Genomic DNA, 18,322 nt, shown 5'->3' on the forward strand with positions numbered 1-18,322 from the left:
TTATGCGTGACTTAGTAAACATAATGCAAATACATATATATATATATATATAATGATTTTATTTTGGATGAACCAACGACTGCAACGTGGTTCAAGACGCGGCGACCTTGCTTGCTCCGGAATTTTGAGAGTCCTCCTCAAAATTCTGCCCCAGTTTACTGGGTTGGTGCTGATGCGAAGAATGAAAAACTTACTTCGTAATTTTGAGGGTGCTCCTCAAAATTCTGCCCCAGTTCCAATTGCGGGAGGGGGGGGGAGATGTAATTTTTATTACAATGTGACCGAACCCATAGGGCTGCCTACGTATCCCCTCTTAAACGGGAATCGGGTCAGGAGTAGTTCAAATACATCATGAAAGAAAAGCATATGATCAAATGTAGTATCGTTTCACTGCGTCTGCGTTGATAGGCTTTGGCCAGACTTCTCCATACATTTCCGTGAGAATAAGGGCTCCTCCGGTTAGAACTCGATGCACCATATACGAACCCTGCCAATTGGGAGAGAATTTCCCTTTGGCTTCGTCTTGATGCGGAAATATCTTCTTCAATACTAATTGCCCTAGCGCGAACTTCCTTGGCTTGACTCTCTTGTTGAAGGCTCTGGACATTCTGTTCTGATATAATTGACCATGACAGACAACATTCATTCTTTTTCCGTCTATGAGGGCTAACTGCTCGTAGCGACTCTTGACCCATTCTGCATCATCTAATTCTGCTTCTTGTATGACCCTTAATGAAGGAATTTCTACCTCAGCGGGGATGACCGCCTCTGAACCATAAACCAGCATGTAGGGAGTGGCCCCGGTTGATGTGCGGACCGTAGTACGATAATCCAGTAAGGCGAATGACAACTTCTCGTGCCACTATTTGTGCTTTTCGATCATCTTCCTTAGTATTTTCTTGATGTTTTTATTGGCTGTTTCTACAGCTCCATTCATCTGAGGTCTGTAAGCTGTAGAGTTCTTATGTTTAATCTTGAATGTTTCGCACATTGCCTTCATCTAGTCGCTATGGAGATTAGAACCGTTGTCGGTGATGATTGATTCCGGAACCCCGAATCGACAAACCATACGATCTCGGACGAAATCTGCTACTACTTTCTTGGTGACTACCTTGTATGATGCTGCTTCAACCTATTTGGTAAAGTAATCAATTGCCACTAGGATGAACCTGTGCCCATTTAACGCGGCTGGTTCAATTGGTCCAATGACATCCATTCCCCAAGCAGCGAACGACCATGGTGAACTTGTTGCAGTAAGCTCGTTTGGAGGTACTTTTATCATATCTGCATGCATTTGACAACGGTGGCATTTCCGGACATACTGGATGCAGTCTATTTCCATGGTCATCCAAAAATACCCTGCTCGGAGTATCTTCTTTGCCAAAACGAAACCATTTATATGCGGTCCACAGGTCCCTGCGTGCACTTCCTCCAATAGTTTGGTTGCTTCTCTTGCCTCGACACATCTCAATAATCCCATATTGGGAGTCCTCCTATACAAGATTCCTCCGCTGTAAAAGAAGTTGTTGGACAATCTTCGAAGTGTTCGTTTCTAAGTATCATTGGCAAGCTCTGGGTACTCTCCTGTTGTCAGGTATTCTCTGATATCGTGGAACCAAGGTTTATCGTCGGCTTCTTCCTCGACGTGAGCACAATAAGCTGGTTGGTTGTTAATCTTGACCTGGATGGGGTCAATAAAGTTTGTATCGGGATGCTGGATCATAGATGATAAAGTGGCTAAAGCATCGGCGAACTCATTATGTACTCTGGGAATATGCTGGAATTCTGTCTTTCTGAATCTTTTCCTCTACTCATGTATGTGATACAGATAGGGGAGTATTTTGGAATTCTTGGTTGCCCATTCTTCTCGGACCTGATGCATGAGTAGGTCTGAATCTCTGATTACTAACAGCTCCTAAATGTTCATGTCAATTGCCAACTTGAGCCCTAAGATGCAGGCTTCGTACTCGGCCATGTTGTTGGTGCACGGGAATCTGAGTTTGGCAGATACTGGGTAATGCTGACCGGTTTCTGATACCAAGACCGCTCCTATACCAACTCCTTTGAAATTTGCGGCTCCGTCGAAGAACATCCTCCAGCCGTCATAGGATTCTGCAATGTCTTCTCCTATGAAGGCTATCTCCTCATCAGTAAAATACGTCTTTAAAGGTTCGTATTCTCCTCCTACAGGATTCTCGGCGAGGTGATCTGCCAAGGCTTGTCCTTTGACTGCCTTCTGGGTAATATAAACGATGTCAAATTCACTTAACAGTATCTGCCACTTGGCGAGCTTGCCGGTAGGCATGGGCTTCTGAAAGATATACTTCAATGGATCCATCCTGGATATGAGATAAGTGGTGTAAGCACAGAAATAGTGCCTCAATTTCTGAGCCACCCAGGTTAGAGCACAACAAGTGCGTTCTAAAATAGAATACCGGGCCTTGTATGGGGTAAACTTCTTGCTGAGGTAGTAGATGGCTTGCTCCTTTCTCCCTATCTCGTCCTGTTGTCCCAAAACACAACCAAATGCCCCATCCAACACTGCAAGATAAAGCAATAAGGTTCTCCCTAGCTCGGGTGGAACCAAGACTGGTGGTGTCGATAAGTATTCCTTGATTCTGTCGAAGGTCTTTTGACAATCATCAGTCCATTTAGTGGCGGCATCCTTCTTTAACATCTTGAAGATGGGATCACAAATGATAGTGGACTGAGCTATGAATCGGCTGATATAGTTGAGTCTTCCCAGAAAACTCATTACATCTTTCTTGTTCTTTGGCGGTGGCAACTCTTGAATGGCTTTGACCTTTGACGGGTCCAATTCTATTCCTCGGCGACTCACAACAAAACCCAATAACTTTTCGGCTGGGACCCCGAATGCACACTTGGCGGGATTCAATTTCAAGTTGTATCTCCTCAATCTGTTGAAGAATTTTCTCAAATCTCCCATGTGATCTGCGGCTTTCCTGGATTTAATGATGACGTCGTCCACATACACCTCGATCTATTTATGTATCATATCATGAAAGATTGTGGTCATGGCTCTCATGTAGGTAGCACCAGCATTCTTTAAACTGAATGGCATCATTCTGTAACAGTACATCCCCCACGGCGTGATGAATGTCGTTTTCTCTGCATCTTCTTCATCCATCCATATCTGGTGGTATCCAGCAAATCAATCGACGAACGACTGGAGCTCATGTTTGGCGCAGTTATCAATCAGTATGTGTATATTTGGTAAAGGGAAATCGTCCTAAGGACTGGACCGGTTGAGACCTCGGTAGTCGACACAGACTCTAACATTCCCGTCCTTCTTTGGTACCGGCACAACGTTGGCTAACCATGTTGGATACTCCACTACTCTGAGAACCCTGGCTTTGACTTGCTTGGTGACTTCTTCTTTGATTTTCAAACTCTTGTCTGGTATGAACTTTCTGAGTTTCTGTTTGACCGGTGGGCATGCTGGATTTGTCGGCAGCTTGTGAGCCACAATGGATGTGCTGAGACCGGTCATATCATCATACGACCAAGCGAATATATCCTCATATTCTTTCAAAAACTCTGTGTATTCTTCCTTTTCTGATGGTGATAAGTGTACGCTGATACGTGTTTCCTTGACATTTTCTGCATCCCCCAAATTAATGACCTCAGTTTCGTCAAAATTAGACTTAGGCCTATTCTCAAAGCTTTCGACTTCTCTGACAACCTCTTCGGATTCTGAATCTTGTCTTTCAACGAGCGACACTCGTCGATGGTATGGCCTTTCATCCCGGAATGGTATGCGCAAGTCTTATTTGGGTTGATCCACTGGGAAAGGTTTTCTAGAGTTACGGCTGGGATAGGGGTAACGTAACCAGCTGCCTTGAGTTTTTTATATAATTGGTCAATTGGCTCGGCTATGGGGGTATATTGTCTAGAGGGTTTGCGGTCAAAATTTGGTCTAGGTCGAGGAAAATTTTGGCGGGTAGGTGGTGATGGGTAGTGAGAAGGTTGGGAGTTATATGCTTGGTATACATGCGCGGGTTGGGAATATCTTGGTGAAGTGGGTTGATATATGGGTGGCGGAGATGATTGGTAGACGGGTGGTGGAGTTTGGTAAGTGGGTGATGGTGTTTGGTAATTTAGGGTAGGTTGATATGTGAGTGGACCTGAGGGATAGGTTTGGTACTTCATAGGGGAGTTGTTCCTTTGCGCAGCCATTACAAAATTCACATCCTTTTTCTTTGACGAACCACCAGACTTTAAAGCCTTGTTGGTAGCTTGCAATGCCTCGAGGTTAGTGACCATTCCATTTTTTATGCCTTCTTCGATTCTTTCTTCCAACTTGATGATGTCGGAGAACTTTTGGCCCTCTATTAGCATCAGCCTCTCGTAGTACTGCGGATCCTGAGCACGGACGAAAAACTTGTTCATTTGTTCTTCCTCCAAGGCTAGTCTGACCTTAGAAGCTTCTGACCTCCAACGAGTATCATACTTGCGAAAGGTCTCTGTTGGCTTCTTCTTAAGATTCTGGATATAGAACACATCTGGTGCGTTCTCAGTGTTGAACCTAAACCGATCCATAAAGTCAGACGCCATGTTCACCCAACTAGTCCATTCTTCGCATCTTGGCTAATGTACCAGGATAAAGCATCACCCTTCATAATCCTCATGAATAGCTTCATGCGGATCTTCTCGTCCCTTCCGACTACTACCAATTTGTCACAATACATTCTCAGATGGACCCTGGGATCACCTGTTCCGTCGAACATCTCGAACTTGGGAGGTTTGTACCCCTCCGGGAGTTTAACATCTGGCTGAACACAAAGATCTTCGTAATTCAACCCTTCAACACCTTTGTTACCTTCAAAACCTTGGACCCGGCTAGTCAACTTCTTGATCTCAGCGGCCAAATTCCGGATGAGGGAGTCCTTGCTATCTGTTTCGGTTGCATTGGCGATTGGCTGACTGTAATGTGGCATACTGTCCACAAAGATTGGAGTGTTATGGTCCTTTGTGGTGTTTTGGGGCTCAGGGATGAGCAGTGGAGCATTGTTGCATGCATCGCGGGCTTGGGTATGAGCAGGTTGGGCTGGTGGTGGCGGTGGTGATTTGTTGGCATCAGCAATAGCAAGAGTGATTGACAGACTTGCCAAGTTCTGGACTTGTTCCAACTCTTCCCGGAACCTTAGCAAGGTTTACTCAAGATGAGCAGCAGTTTCCTTGGTGATTGAAGTCTCTCCGATTTCCTTTGTAGCACTGGTATCTTCCATTTTGCCCTTGTTCCTGTTTCTGGAAGGACTTGGAGGAGGAGGAGGTGGAGGACCCTTGGATCTTGTTGAGTATGCTGATGGTGCCAAAGTGCACGAACTAACCTTTGGGGAGGGGAATAAAATAAAGAAAACAAAAAGGTAAAAAGTTAGTGCGGATTCTGATAAATAATATTGCAATATTTAAACACATTGTGCGGGAATGTAAATCGCTTCCTAATTTGGGTGCCTCATTGTGCCCGAGGTAAGCCTAGCGACAAATTAAATTTGGAGAACTTATAATGCTAAATGACTCAATTTTTTGATAAAAATAAGACGAGTCTAAAAAACGTAATTCGAAATAACGGAAGTAAAGATGTCACTAATGTCCAATGGCCTTATTACATTAGGAAAGCGGTGAAATAAGAGATCCTAACTACTTGGTCCCAGAAGGACCTTCCCCAGATCCGATATTCTTTTCTCCCTCGTACAGCTGCATCAGCTCGCGCAGTCCCAGCAGAAAGTAAGCTCGGGCCAGGTGCCCTCCTTCGTTACCCTCAGCATTCTGACAATCGTTGATCCTCTTCAGAAATTTACCTTCCAATTCCACTAAGCCTCGTTCCAGATACCCTAGCCGGTTGTTGGCATTGACAGCCATGTCCTTCCACTCATTGATCAGCTTCTCGTGGGCTTCTTGTATTTCCCGGTGCTCATTCTCGCATTCTCGCATCCTTTTGCACAGCTGATTATATTTAACCTTTGCTGCAATCTTTTCGTCAATAATCCTATGACCATGGACAAACCCTGGGCGACCCAAACCAATGTGATCATCTTCCAACCAACCTGTGTAGTGTGGCACACACCCGACATGATACCTGTCTGGTTCAATAGACTCCTTCCCTAAAACGAGCTTGCAGTGCCACATATGCTGAGCGTGACACCTGTGTGGGCTATCATCATCCTGAAAGTCGGCTCTGAAATGACTCATTTTCTCTATCCTGGGTATGATTTGTTTTCTTCCGGCTTGCCTCATGACTCGGAGGGGGACGTAAGGGTGAGTTCCCCTCAGGCCAATGAGTATGAGGAATGGTGCGTCTCAGGAACGGATGATGAACTCCCCTGTTGGGAACATTCGAACATCCACTGAATTTGCTCTTCTTTTAGATTTTCGAACAAATCTACCCATCCACTTGCGTCCTCCAGCTGAGCAAACAGATTGGGCATGAAGTCCACTCGCTTTGGGTGGTGAAAAGCGATATGGTCATCCCAATCTCTGCGTATGATTTCCTGTCTGTAGTCGCCTTTCTGAAGGTGTTCTATGAGCCAAAGTTGCAGTAACATATTACAACCCTCGAAGTGCGGAGCCCCTTGTTGACATTTTCCCAAGGCTCGATAGATTTCAGTGATGATCATAGGTACTATGCTGAAAGACTGCCCGTCGATTCCTTCCATTAAGGTCTTGGTCACCATGGCTAGTCTGGTGTGGATCCTAGCCTTCTTCATGGGAAAGACTATCATACCGAAGAAGTAAAACATGAACACATAGACCCTTCTATGTATGTGCCCTACAGATGTAAGGGCGAACTCCTCAGGGTAGGTGCGGTAGGACTTGCTATGGCTAAACCTTTCATACAGGAAGTCAAACGGTATGTAGGAATCCTTCAGGCAAGTTAGATTCGGATTCTTCTTAAGTCCCATCATTTTCATGAAACCTCTACCCTTACGATTTTCCGACATAAGTAGACCCGAAGTCTCCCAAGGAATTCCAGCTAGACCCCCAATTTCTTCCAACAAAGGGGTCATTTCGAGTTCCTCGAAGCGAAAAACCAATCGATCATTGTCCCAGAATAGAGTAGTAGCTTCAATAATTTTGTTGTCAGGCCTAACTTCCAAAAGAGAAGGGAGGTTTCCTAAGTATTTGTGGACAAGGGTCCGATCGCTGGCATGAAGATCCTCCCACCAGCTTAGTAACCTTGGATGGATATTGGATACCATACTGAATCTGGGGACTTCGTGCCTCATTTTCTGCAAAACAAAGTGTTAGGCCCTTGAACCTACCAGACTCGACTATTTAAAACAACAATTAGCAATAAAGGCATTTAGTTCTCCAAATAAATGCATACAACGTGAAGGCGTCCGTTTGGGTTTCGAGGAAACCCGTTGGACTTCGGTTTAGGCTATCTTAATGAGTCATTATGCGGACAACATAACTGACTCGGCTAAGTTTGACCATGATGCATGAACAGTTTAATGGAATAAAGTTTCTACTTTTGAAGTGGTAGACAAGGTACCCTTGAGCGGACAACTCAAGAGGGAAAGGCGCGGAACCATCTACTACACCGTTGATCGACTGGTTTTACCGAAAATAAGCCTTTACCGAATTAAAAGGGTGATAATATCGGAAGAGCGCAACCAGTCATTATAAGCGCTGCTATAGGATTTATTTTGGCACGAGTGGAATATGATGTTGAAGAATACAATTACAACAATGAAACAGGTTACATGTATTTTCACGTTCATAAAGTAAAGACTACAATAAAAGCTCGGAAATAAAAACGGAATTGAGATAATGGTAAAGCAGTAAAGGGGAAAGAAAATAAAGGAAAAGAAAACACGAAGAGTCCTGTTAGTATTCATGAAGAAATGATTAAAAGCAGGAAATAAAGGCAATAAAGGAAACAATAAAGTCATAAAAAGCATGTAATGGTAAAAGCCTTAAAGAAAATCCCCAACAGAGTCGCCATGCTGTCGACGCCCCCTTTTTCCCAAAAGAGCAAAATCGGGTTTACGACATTATGGACAAAACAACTCTTATTCCCCTTTCGAGGAATCGGGTTATGGAATTTGAAGAGTCGCCACCTAATGATTATAGTGCATTAGGACACTTTTAAAGAAGAGAAGATTTTTTGAAAGATAAACCAGAGTTCGGGTAAGGGCTTGAGATGATCTCGAGGGGAAGGTGTTAGGCACCCCTCGAGATCCACTAGTGTGGTTCCCGGCCGTGCTTAGATGTGACTTTAAGAAGAGTAGGAATAAACAAGCAAAGTTTGCACATAAGAAATACAAGCGAGTTGACAATTTTGAAAGAAAAATGGCACAAGTAAAAGAGAGTTTTAATTTGAAGAAAACATTTAAATAAAGGAAAAGTAAAGAAAGAGGGTCCTAGGTTTAACTATAATATGGATCACTTTGGTGCAATACCCAACAATCATTCTCACACGAGATATTAGCGCACCAGTCATCATATCCATATTCTACCCTTCCCACCCCGTTAAGGTATTTAAACGCGATTAGTCTCATTTTACTTATTGCATGCTAGTACCCGTCCCAACCTATCAGTCCCGGGGTATTAGGACTTCTAATCCTAAAGGGAAAGAAAAGGGGGTAAGTCATATATGGGGTATAAAGGACAAAATACTAATTTCGACAAACAAAACAAATAGCAAGTAAGGGAGATTGACAAACAAACATGCAAAGGCTCACATAACCCCGTAAGTCATGTAGCATATAGTTTAGCATGCCTTGCACATACTGATTTGGTCTTTGAATTAAAACTTAAGCGGCGGACGGACTAGTTTAACACATAGAATTAGATAAAAAGTTTGCATTAGGCAACTCGGATCCAATTGTCAGAAATTGAGGTATTTTAAACAGGTTACTGATTAAGAACCTAATGCAGAAGAGTTTGAAACAGCAGATTGAAAATTGCAGAAGTTTAGAGATGGCTTTGAAATCAGCAGATTTGCTTGAATGAAAATACAGTAGACTTGTGAAGAGGAGTTTTGAAAATGAAACTACCTTAAAAGAAAGAGTGAGTTAAAAGACTGTTTTGAAAGACTGTTTCAAGAGATGAGTAAAACTCCAGCAAGAGATTTAAAGAACCATTTCAGATAAGAGCATGCAGATTTGCAGAATTGAAGGCGTTATATATTTGGAAGAAATTTTATTGAAAACGTTGAAGTCAGTTTCCAGATTAGTGCTTACACAGATTAGGCGAGGCTGAAACCCTATAGGCAGGATATCTATACCTTGATTTTTTAAGAATCATTACTGTTAAGAAAAAGAGTATCTGATTACCCTACGGTTTGCCTAACGTTTCATGCATCTCCTATAGGCAGGATTTCTATATGCAATTAGTTGATTAGTAGGTCCTGTAGGCAAGATTTCTAATGATTTGCAACATGGTTGAACATTATATCCTATAGACATGATCTCTAAATTATTGAATGAAAGGAATACAAAAGCCTATTGACATGGTCTCTAGGTGATTGAATGAAAGGAATGCAAAAAAGAACCTACAGACATGATTTCTAGGTGATTAAACAATATTGATCCTATAGGCATGGTATCTACCTTTTAGCACATGCAAGTAAATATAAACCCCTCCCATACCCTTTACTAATATATTCCCCGAGCTCCTTTTACAAGATTATTACAGAACCAGAAGAAAGAAAGTAAACAAAAATACATCACAGCCTACAGCTAGATCCGAGCAGCCTAATTCAATCTTAATACTCAATAACATGTGTTTCACTAGATCCGAATTCCAGATTCCAAGGCCTTCTCTTATTCGGAGTGTTTCAAAGTTCCAAGGAGCCCCAGGCAATGCTTACACTGTGAAGAGTAAATATTGTAACAGAATAGTGCAAGTGTGGAATTACCATCCCTCAGGCATCCAAGTTCAGAGGGAACTCCAGGGTCCCTAAGCATGGCTTGCCAAAGGGGGGTAGAACTTAAGAACTAGGAGTAAGTGCAAAGTGAGGGAGGAACCACAGCAGTAGGTGGTCATACCCAGCCATGGTATAGACTGGCACACCCCTAACCTCCCACTCAGATTCAAACAAATAAGAGCAAACTCTTAAAGAGTCAAACTCAGGCCTGAATGATGATCAGGACATCAACAGACCCAAGTTAGAGCTCAGCACATTGAGGGGAAAGGGAATGAGGAAAGCAATCGAGTAGAGACTCAAAAGAGTCTAGTCCTGAATCACATACAGCAATTCATAATGCCGTCATGACCCAGTACGAACTCACATACAAAGGGAACAGGGTAAAGGGATTAACATGCTTGAAAGTAATTAAATAGTGCAGGAAAGCATAAATGAACATACAAAGAAAGGGGTAGAAACAGAGAAATTGAATAAGGATGCTTATAGAGCATAGAAGGGCATACCAGTTATAATTCTAGGATAGCAGACTAATTGCAACAAACAAACAGCCAGGAATACACAGGAGCAAACTCGAGAAACTCCCAAATGTATAAGAGTTCAAGCAACATGAAGGGTAGAATGCTCAATAGAATGCAGAGAAGAGAGAGCTTTGAGTGTGTGTGTGTGTTTTTGAACTCAATTGTTCGTGTGTTTAAAGAAGAAGAGTAAAGTATTTATAGTTTGAAAGCAGGTAGGGAATAAGGCAAGGAGATAACTCTGTATCAATCATAATCAATCAGGGGAAAGGGAACTCCTTTAATTAAGGAGTTCGAATCTAAATAGGAGAGAGTAGATTTTATATAAGGAAAAACAATTAAGAACACATCGTGTAATAAAAGGGTAAATACATAAGGGAAGTTTTAAAAGTACACGGTTTAATAAATAAGGAAAGTAAATCAATCAAACAACCAGTAATTGAAAACCTTGTTCGAATGAACTTAGTCAGAAAAAGGGGAGGAAAAGGTTTAATTGGGAAAATCAGTAGCAATCAATCGAGCCTAAGTAAAAGGAAATTTGAATCAATCACAAGTTGGCAGAACCATTTTGAAAGAAAGGCTCTAATATATAAAACATACGAGTATCAAACAAGAAAGAAAAGACCGGCATAGAAAGTTTTAGAATCATAAGCAAAAAGGAAAGCAAGTTCCAGTTCAGTCTATGAACTCAGCACAAATTTGAGAGCCTGGGGTTTCTAGAGTAGAACCCTAGAACCAAAAGCTCGCAAAATCCCCAAATAGGGTTTTAGTTCGAGTAGGACACACAAAAAGAGAAGGCAAACTCAACAAGCCTGGGGAACTCTTTCAGAATTCCCTAAGGAAATACACAGACATACGTAGCAATCGAAAGCAGTAGAGTGCAAACTAAAACTCAACCAGTTCAGAAGAGAGAAGAGATGCCATAGAAGTTTACGAAGTAGTAAAAGAAGCAAGTTCAATAACCCAAACAAATCCAGTAAGAGTAAACACTTTTAGTGGCAGAAATAGTAAAGGGACAGGCAAGATAGGCGTATAAACATGCTTATAGAAAAAAATTCAGTAGAAGCAGTAATAGAACAAAGGCAGAGAGACATGCATATTAACAGCAAATCATAAGAAACAAACGAAAACCCCCTAAAACATGGCATGAACACACAAATTCACATAAAGAAAGAAGAAGAAGAAGAATCGTTTTAGGAATTTTTGAAAACCCTAATTTGAACAGACTAATTTTAAAAAGGGAAAATTAGGGAAAATCGTTAAAACATCGAATAGAGCATAGATCTGCTACAGATCTAAGAAAATAAGGAAAGAAAAACCTCGAATCAAGCTTTTTTAGGGTTTCTCGGAAACCCTAGAGACGAGAAGGCCTGGAATGGTTTGGTCTCTGAACGAATCTGGGCCATGGCTAAGCCTTCAGAGCTTGACCACGTCGGAACGGAGCCGGAGAAGCCACAGGAACTCAGATCGACGGAGGATCTGAACAGGAATGATTGAGGTTGGACCTCGAAAACCTTGAACAACACAATTTGGGTTGAAGGGAAGAGAGCACAGGCCGTCCATGGCCTGAGAAGCCATGGACACCGGTGGGCTTTGGTCGGAGAAGACGATAGGGGCGGCTAGGGTTCGAGTGTTAGAGAGAGTTTTGAGAGAAGAGGGGTTTGAGGGCGGCGGCTGAAATGGAAATGAGAGTAGGGTTAGGGTGATTTGAAATTAAAAAGGAATGAGTGGCTGTGGGCCGTTGATCAAAATGATCAACAGCCAGGATTAAAAGATAAAACGGACAGGTTTAATTAAACGGGTAAAGGGCCGGGTTAAAATGTAATTGGGTTGTTGATTTGGGCTGAATTTGGGTTAATTAAGGGTGCAATTTTGGCTAGAATTGAAATAAAAAGGGGTCAGCTTTTAAATAGCCATTTTTTCCTTTTTTAAATTTACAAAAAATAGTAAATGATGTTTAAAATAAAATTAAAAATACTGAGTTAATAAAAAATGCATAAGTATTAATTTAAAAATGTTAGGAATGATTTTGTGATTATAAAATGCTATTAAATATAGAAATAGGCTAAATTTATAATTTTATGCAATTTTAGTTTAAAATAACAAATGGACTTGTAAAATTATGCAAAAATCATGTAAATTATATTTTGATGTAAATGTGAGAATAAAATAAATTATTCACCAAAATGACAAATTTTGGGAATAATTATTGGATTTTATAGTGCAAAATAGGCCATAAATTGGTTTTAAAATTTTTAAAGAATTTGGGGAAAATACCAAAACCTTTGGGGATGATTATATATGCACATGTATGCTATTTTGAAAGTATTTTGAATATAAAAATATATAGAAAAAAATTGGGTATCAACTGTGCAATGGTTGTTAAAAAAGATTTTGAATAATAGAAGAAGGACCTTGTGAATAGGTGGTCCTAAAATACTGAATGGAAAAATAAATCCTGTTGCACCTAGGAAAGTGGGGGTAGCGTATGAAACAAGTGGGGAAGAATACCTGGGCTGAACATGAAAATTAGAATAAAGGGAACAATTGTATTAAACGTGCTTAGGGAGGTTAGTCACTATATCCAAATATATCCTACATGTCCCTTAGCCTACATTATAACCAAATAAAGACCTCTTGATCTTGGACTGAACAACTCGATTAGTAGAGTATTACACTAAGGGCAAGCTTATGGTGTATCTGTATGGCATGTGAATATTCTTTGCTGAGAGTGAGTGAATTCTTTCTATCTATAGTTCTTTGTTGTTTGATTTTATGTGTGTGGAACTTCTCTCAAAAATATGATGTGAGGGCATATGACTCAGTAAGGAAAAGCAAGTTTTCACCTCTGTTAGAGTACCTAGAGTAAGCACGAGTGTGGCATGGCATTAGAGTCTTCATCTGAGGTGTAGCTATTGCACTGCTTAGGTTGTTCTTTCATAATGGCGGGTGTGACATAAACAGGGTAACACATCAACAATTTGGCCTAGAAGTGTGGTTCAACTTGATCGAGGATGAGCAAAGATTTAAGCGTGGGGTATTGATAATAGGTGAATTAGACTATAATTAAGCCCTAAACAACCACATCCTTGTATAGTTTTTATGGTAAAAAGTGATAACAAAATGCTCTGATTAGTGCTTTGCAGGCTATATCCAGTAAAATAAGTCTATGGAGTACTTTTGGGATCAATTATGGAGAAAAAGAGGCCAATCTTACAATATCCACAAAGTGCACCACGTGAAGGCAAAAAGAACCAGAATTGAAGATGGTCTACCGCGGTGTCCCTGCGTAACCGTGGTAGGACCGCGGCAGAATGCTGTTGCGGAGTCTGAGAGGCACTTTGGCCGCGGTCCTGGTGTAACCGCAGTAGGACCGCGGCAGGATGCGTAAAGTTCATGGACTTAAGTACAAAACACGGAATTGGTAGCCCAAAACCCTATATTAAACAAGAAAATTCGCCCAATGGAGGCATGTTATGTTTTAAAGAGTACTTTGGCAAGAAGAACAAGTGTGAGAGATCACCCAAAACATCATATTTCTTATTCTCTTTTATTTTCTTGCAATTTTCGATTATGAATCTTTTCGTAGTTTATTCCTCCATTGTGATGAGTAGCTAAATACCTTAATATAAGGTTTTGGTGGAACCCGTTGGGGATGACTTGGTTGTTATATTAATATAGTAGATTTTGTTGTTAATCTCTATTTGTTCATCCATGTTTTGATTGTGGTTAGTTGAAAGGACCCTCAATTTATCCGTTCCTATTCATCATGTATCTACTTGAGAGAGAGTGCCTATTTAGGTGATTGTATAAACAACATCACTCCCGGAGTATAGACGACAGTCATAAACGAGGGTTTAGAGGTTGGATTAGAGATAACGATACCTGGGGTGCAATTTAAGTGAACCGTATTGTGAATCTAGCTAGTGTAGCTTGAGAGAGTGCGTCTAGTAAATTATCATAATTGCTTGAGAAAGATTTATGATAGCTGGAGCGTTCATGATTTATAGAGACAACTAAATCATAGTTATAAGACATATATAACCGAGGAAATTACCAACGGGGGAACCCATTACCTTAGACCTTATTCCAACTGTTTACACATCAAATATAGTAAATTTTCAGCTGTTAATTACTTTCAGTCTTTAGTTGTTAGAAAAATCAACCATTGTGAATCAAAAAGTTTGGGAAACAGATTGTGTGAATTACTAAATCTGACAATAGTAATTGATAGGTTAATTCTCTGTGGTTCGACTCTGGGCATAAATACTTAGATTATATTTGCAACGCCCGCATAGTCTTTTATGAGACTCAGTTGAGTGTGATCAGCACACAGTATCCATAGCAACAAAATAATCCCGACAAGGGCATACAATGTCATAACATGAATACATCATACTCTTACAGCCACCCTCAACTAAAAACATTGTAGTGTCCTCACTATAAAATATCAAATATAAAGCACAAACAGTTTGAGGGTCTCCCTAAGGTCTGCATCAGACTAGCAAATTGTGGAAGGACGGTCGATCAATGTTGTGCATCGCTCGTGGCCTCATCATCATCAGTCTCATCATCCTCATCATCATCACCAGCATCTTCTGATATGAAGGAATATTCCTTGCTATCATCTTTGTCTTCCATCGGTATCTTCTTGCCTGGGTTTCCCTATTTGAAGATGGCCTTTATGCCTCTCCACATTTTGATCATGAACTTGCTCTTCTTCTTGTTCTTCTTCTTCTCCTTCTCAAAGTCGGACTGGAGATCTGCATGCGCCTTGGCGAAGGTACTGTAGGCTGTCTCAAGTCTAGTCACTGATGCTGCCATCTTTACATGAGAATCTTTCTCGCTCTTTTGCGCATCTAAGTAACTCTTCATTTCTTCACTGGAGAAGTATGATGGCCCAGGATGGGAGGATGAAGGCCCACTCGGAAGATGTGACACTAACTCCCGAATAGATGCAAGCTCGGAGTTTAGCACCCCAAATGGTCCCTCAGGTCCAACTGCCTGTGATGAAGACTCTGGACCGATAGTAGAAGTGGTGGCCGTTCTTTTCTTGCTCTAGACTGCACTACCCTCTCCTATCACTCTCAGTGGGTGAAAAGGTTTGTCATCGGGTAGCCATCGAACGATGCTACACACCCCAACCTCTGCTCTCGTGCATAGCTGTGTGATTAGTGAAGGGAACATCATCCCTGCATCCCTGTCTCGCAGATATTCCCTCAGCTCCCACAGGATATAGTACCCGATGTTGATACCCAATTTTTTTCTATGTATTTTTATATACAATATACTTTCAAAATATCATGTATATGCATATATAAGCATGCCCAAGTATTTTGGTATTTTTCCTAATTTTTAAAAGGTTTTAAAATCAATTTATTGCCCATTTTATCAGTACAAAAATTAATAATTACTTTAAAACTATCAATTTTGGTGAATAATTTATTTTATTCCTGTATTTATACCAAAATATAGTTAAGGTAATTTTTGTATATTTTTACAAATTGTTTTGGTATTTAAAAGACTAAATTGTATATAATTACAATTTTAGCCTATTTTAAGATTACTAGCATTTCATAATTATAAAATTAGTTCTAGTATTTTAAAATCAATATTTATATATTATTTACTGGCTCAGTACTTTTAATTTATTTTTAAAATCATTATTACTGTTTTTTATAAAAAGAAAAAGAAAATTGGCTATTTAACATTTGGCCCCATTTCATTTCAATTACACCCTACTTTACATTTTAATTTTAACCCTAATTGACCCAATCCTAACCCCAATTAGACCAACCCAATTTCATTTTTACCCGACCCCTGACCCAATTTAAAAATCCGCCCGGTTCCTATTATTGATCTAGGTCGTTGATCATTTTGATCAACGACCATAATTCCCCCCCCCCAGCATTTTTAACCCCAAACGACCTATCCTAATCCCTCATTTCATTCTGATATCCGCCTTTGAAATTCTTTTGTCTCTCAAACTCTCTCAACGGTTCTTCGAAACCCTAATCGTCTCCTATCCTTTTCAACCACCACTCCACCGGAATCCATGGCTTCTCAGGCCATGGATAGTATATACTCACCCCTCTCCACCATTAAACCTTGGGTGTTCGAGGTTTTGAAGTCTGACTTTGATGGTTTTCTTTCATATCTTCTGAGATCTTTGGTTCCATGGCCTCTCCGGCCTTTGCTCCGGCATATTCAAGCATTATGAGCCTTTCCTGACTTCTTCGACTCAGGATCTGACTTTCTTCCAAGCCTTTCTCACATGGACAAACCTCTTCGACTCAGGAACTAACTTTGGGGTGTAAGCACTGCCCGGAGTCCGCTTGAGGCTCTTGGAAACTTTGACACACCCAAATAAGAGAAAGGCTTTGGATATATGATCTTTGGAAGTTGGTTTATCTTATATTTAAGACCTGGGGTCTGAATTAGGTTCTCCTTGGTTGGAATCTTTAATTTCTGATGTCATTTTTTTTCTTAATTCATTTGGGCATGTAATAATCTGTAATAACTTATGGGGTTTTAATGTGTTACACCCGCAATATTACGTCTATATTACGTCCCGCAATATTATATTATGATAATATTATAGTCTGCAGTAATATGTTACGATGATGTCACCATGTAGTATTATGTTACAGCGATGTCACGCTTTGCAGTAATAAGTTACAAGGATGTTGCACCCTGCAGTAATTTACGTTGAATTTGTCGTATGGTAATTGAAATCAGTCCAAGGAAAAGATTATTTGGGGATTATAAAGATTATAAGTGATGAGTAGATTCATGAAGGTTAAAGGGGGAACAAGTCAAAGAAAACAAATTTTATCGAAGTTTGGCACGTTGGGGTAAAATACGGCCCGAGCTAAAATACCCGATATTTATGGATTAGTATCATACAATGTACCACATGGCCATGATATAAAGATGTATAAGGTATGTGAAAGGTGAGTAATATTTTAAGTAAGTGGGAATAATTTTTAATTTTTCGCCCGGACATTACCCGATTAATTAATAAGTAGATAAAAACTTTATAATTATCCTCTCCAAAAATGTGGCAGCATACCCTATTACTTGTAATGTGACTACTAAATCTTACATAGGTGGCAAATTTAGAGGATTAAGTGGTCTTACTCATCTACCATGTGGGCCACACCTACTAAAGTCTTTTTACAATTAGTAAGATGTTACATACAATCTTACTTAGTTACTAAAGGCTTAAACATCAGATTCCATCTTACTATGAGTTTCTAAACATGAGAAGCCATTTTTATTATGAGTTTCTAAAGACTTAAATGTGAGTTTATTAAGGCTTAACGTGAGTTTCTTCAAATGTGTTCATTTGTGCATTAAAAATCAAATGGTATCTCTTATAGAGAGTGGTGGTCGTGATTTCTTCAGATAGCAAAACAATTCCATGCAAAGATTAGACAATATTGTTAGTTGATTCTGTAAAGCATGAATTGCAAATTCTAAGAGAATCGGCCTAAGTATGTTAAGGCTATCTCTTCTTTATTTTGGCATGATCCATACGATACGAACAAAACGTGCAAATGCACAAACTCTATATATGACTCTATTCACAGAAGTATTAGAAGTGCCTTTGGTCTGGAATTTCCATATGTATTATTATTCCATCGTCTGTTCATGGGTCTCAGAAAATACGTAAGATGAAGTTATGATATTAATCAAAGGTATAATGGTCTTATGACGTATCGAGAGATTTTGTTATTATATTTCATATGCATTTATACATGTACATTGACCCATGACTCAGACGGTATTATATACGCGTATATATGTATGTATGTATATATATATGGGATATGGGAAAAGGTTACGATGTTGTATACGCACCACCACCTGATCAGCTGGTATATGGTGATGATGTTGCCCACAGAGGCTG

The 18,322-nt window shown here is 40.2% G+C and overlaps 1 protein-coding gene across 1 annotated transcript; it reads right to left on the reverse strand.

The window, feature by feature from the left end:
- Positions 1 to 370: 370 nt before the first annotated feature.
- Positions 371 to 787, reverse strand: LOC138880789 (uncharacterized). The gene has a single exon (XM_070160966.1). It carries the CDS (start codon positions 785 to 787, stop codon positions 371 to 373), a length of 417 nt encoding a protein of 138 aa, XP_070017067.1.
- Between the last annotated feature and the right edge of the window lie 17,535 nt (positions 788 to 18,322).

The sequence above is a fragment of the Nicotiana sylvestris genome, chromosome 11 (assembly GCF_000393655.2).
Source record: "Nicotiana sylvestris chromosome 11, ASM39365v2, whole genome shotgun sequence".
Lineage (NCBI taxonomy): Eukaryota > Viridiplantae > Streptophyta > Magnoliopsida > Solanales > Solanaceae > Nicotiana > Nicotiana sylvestris.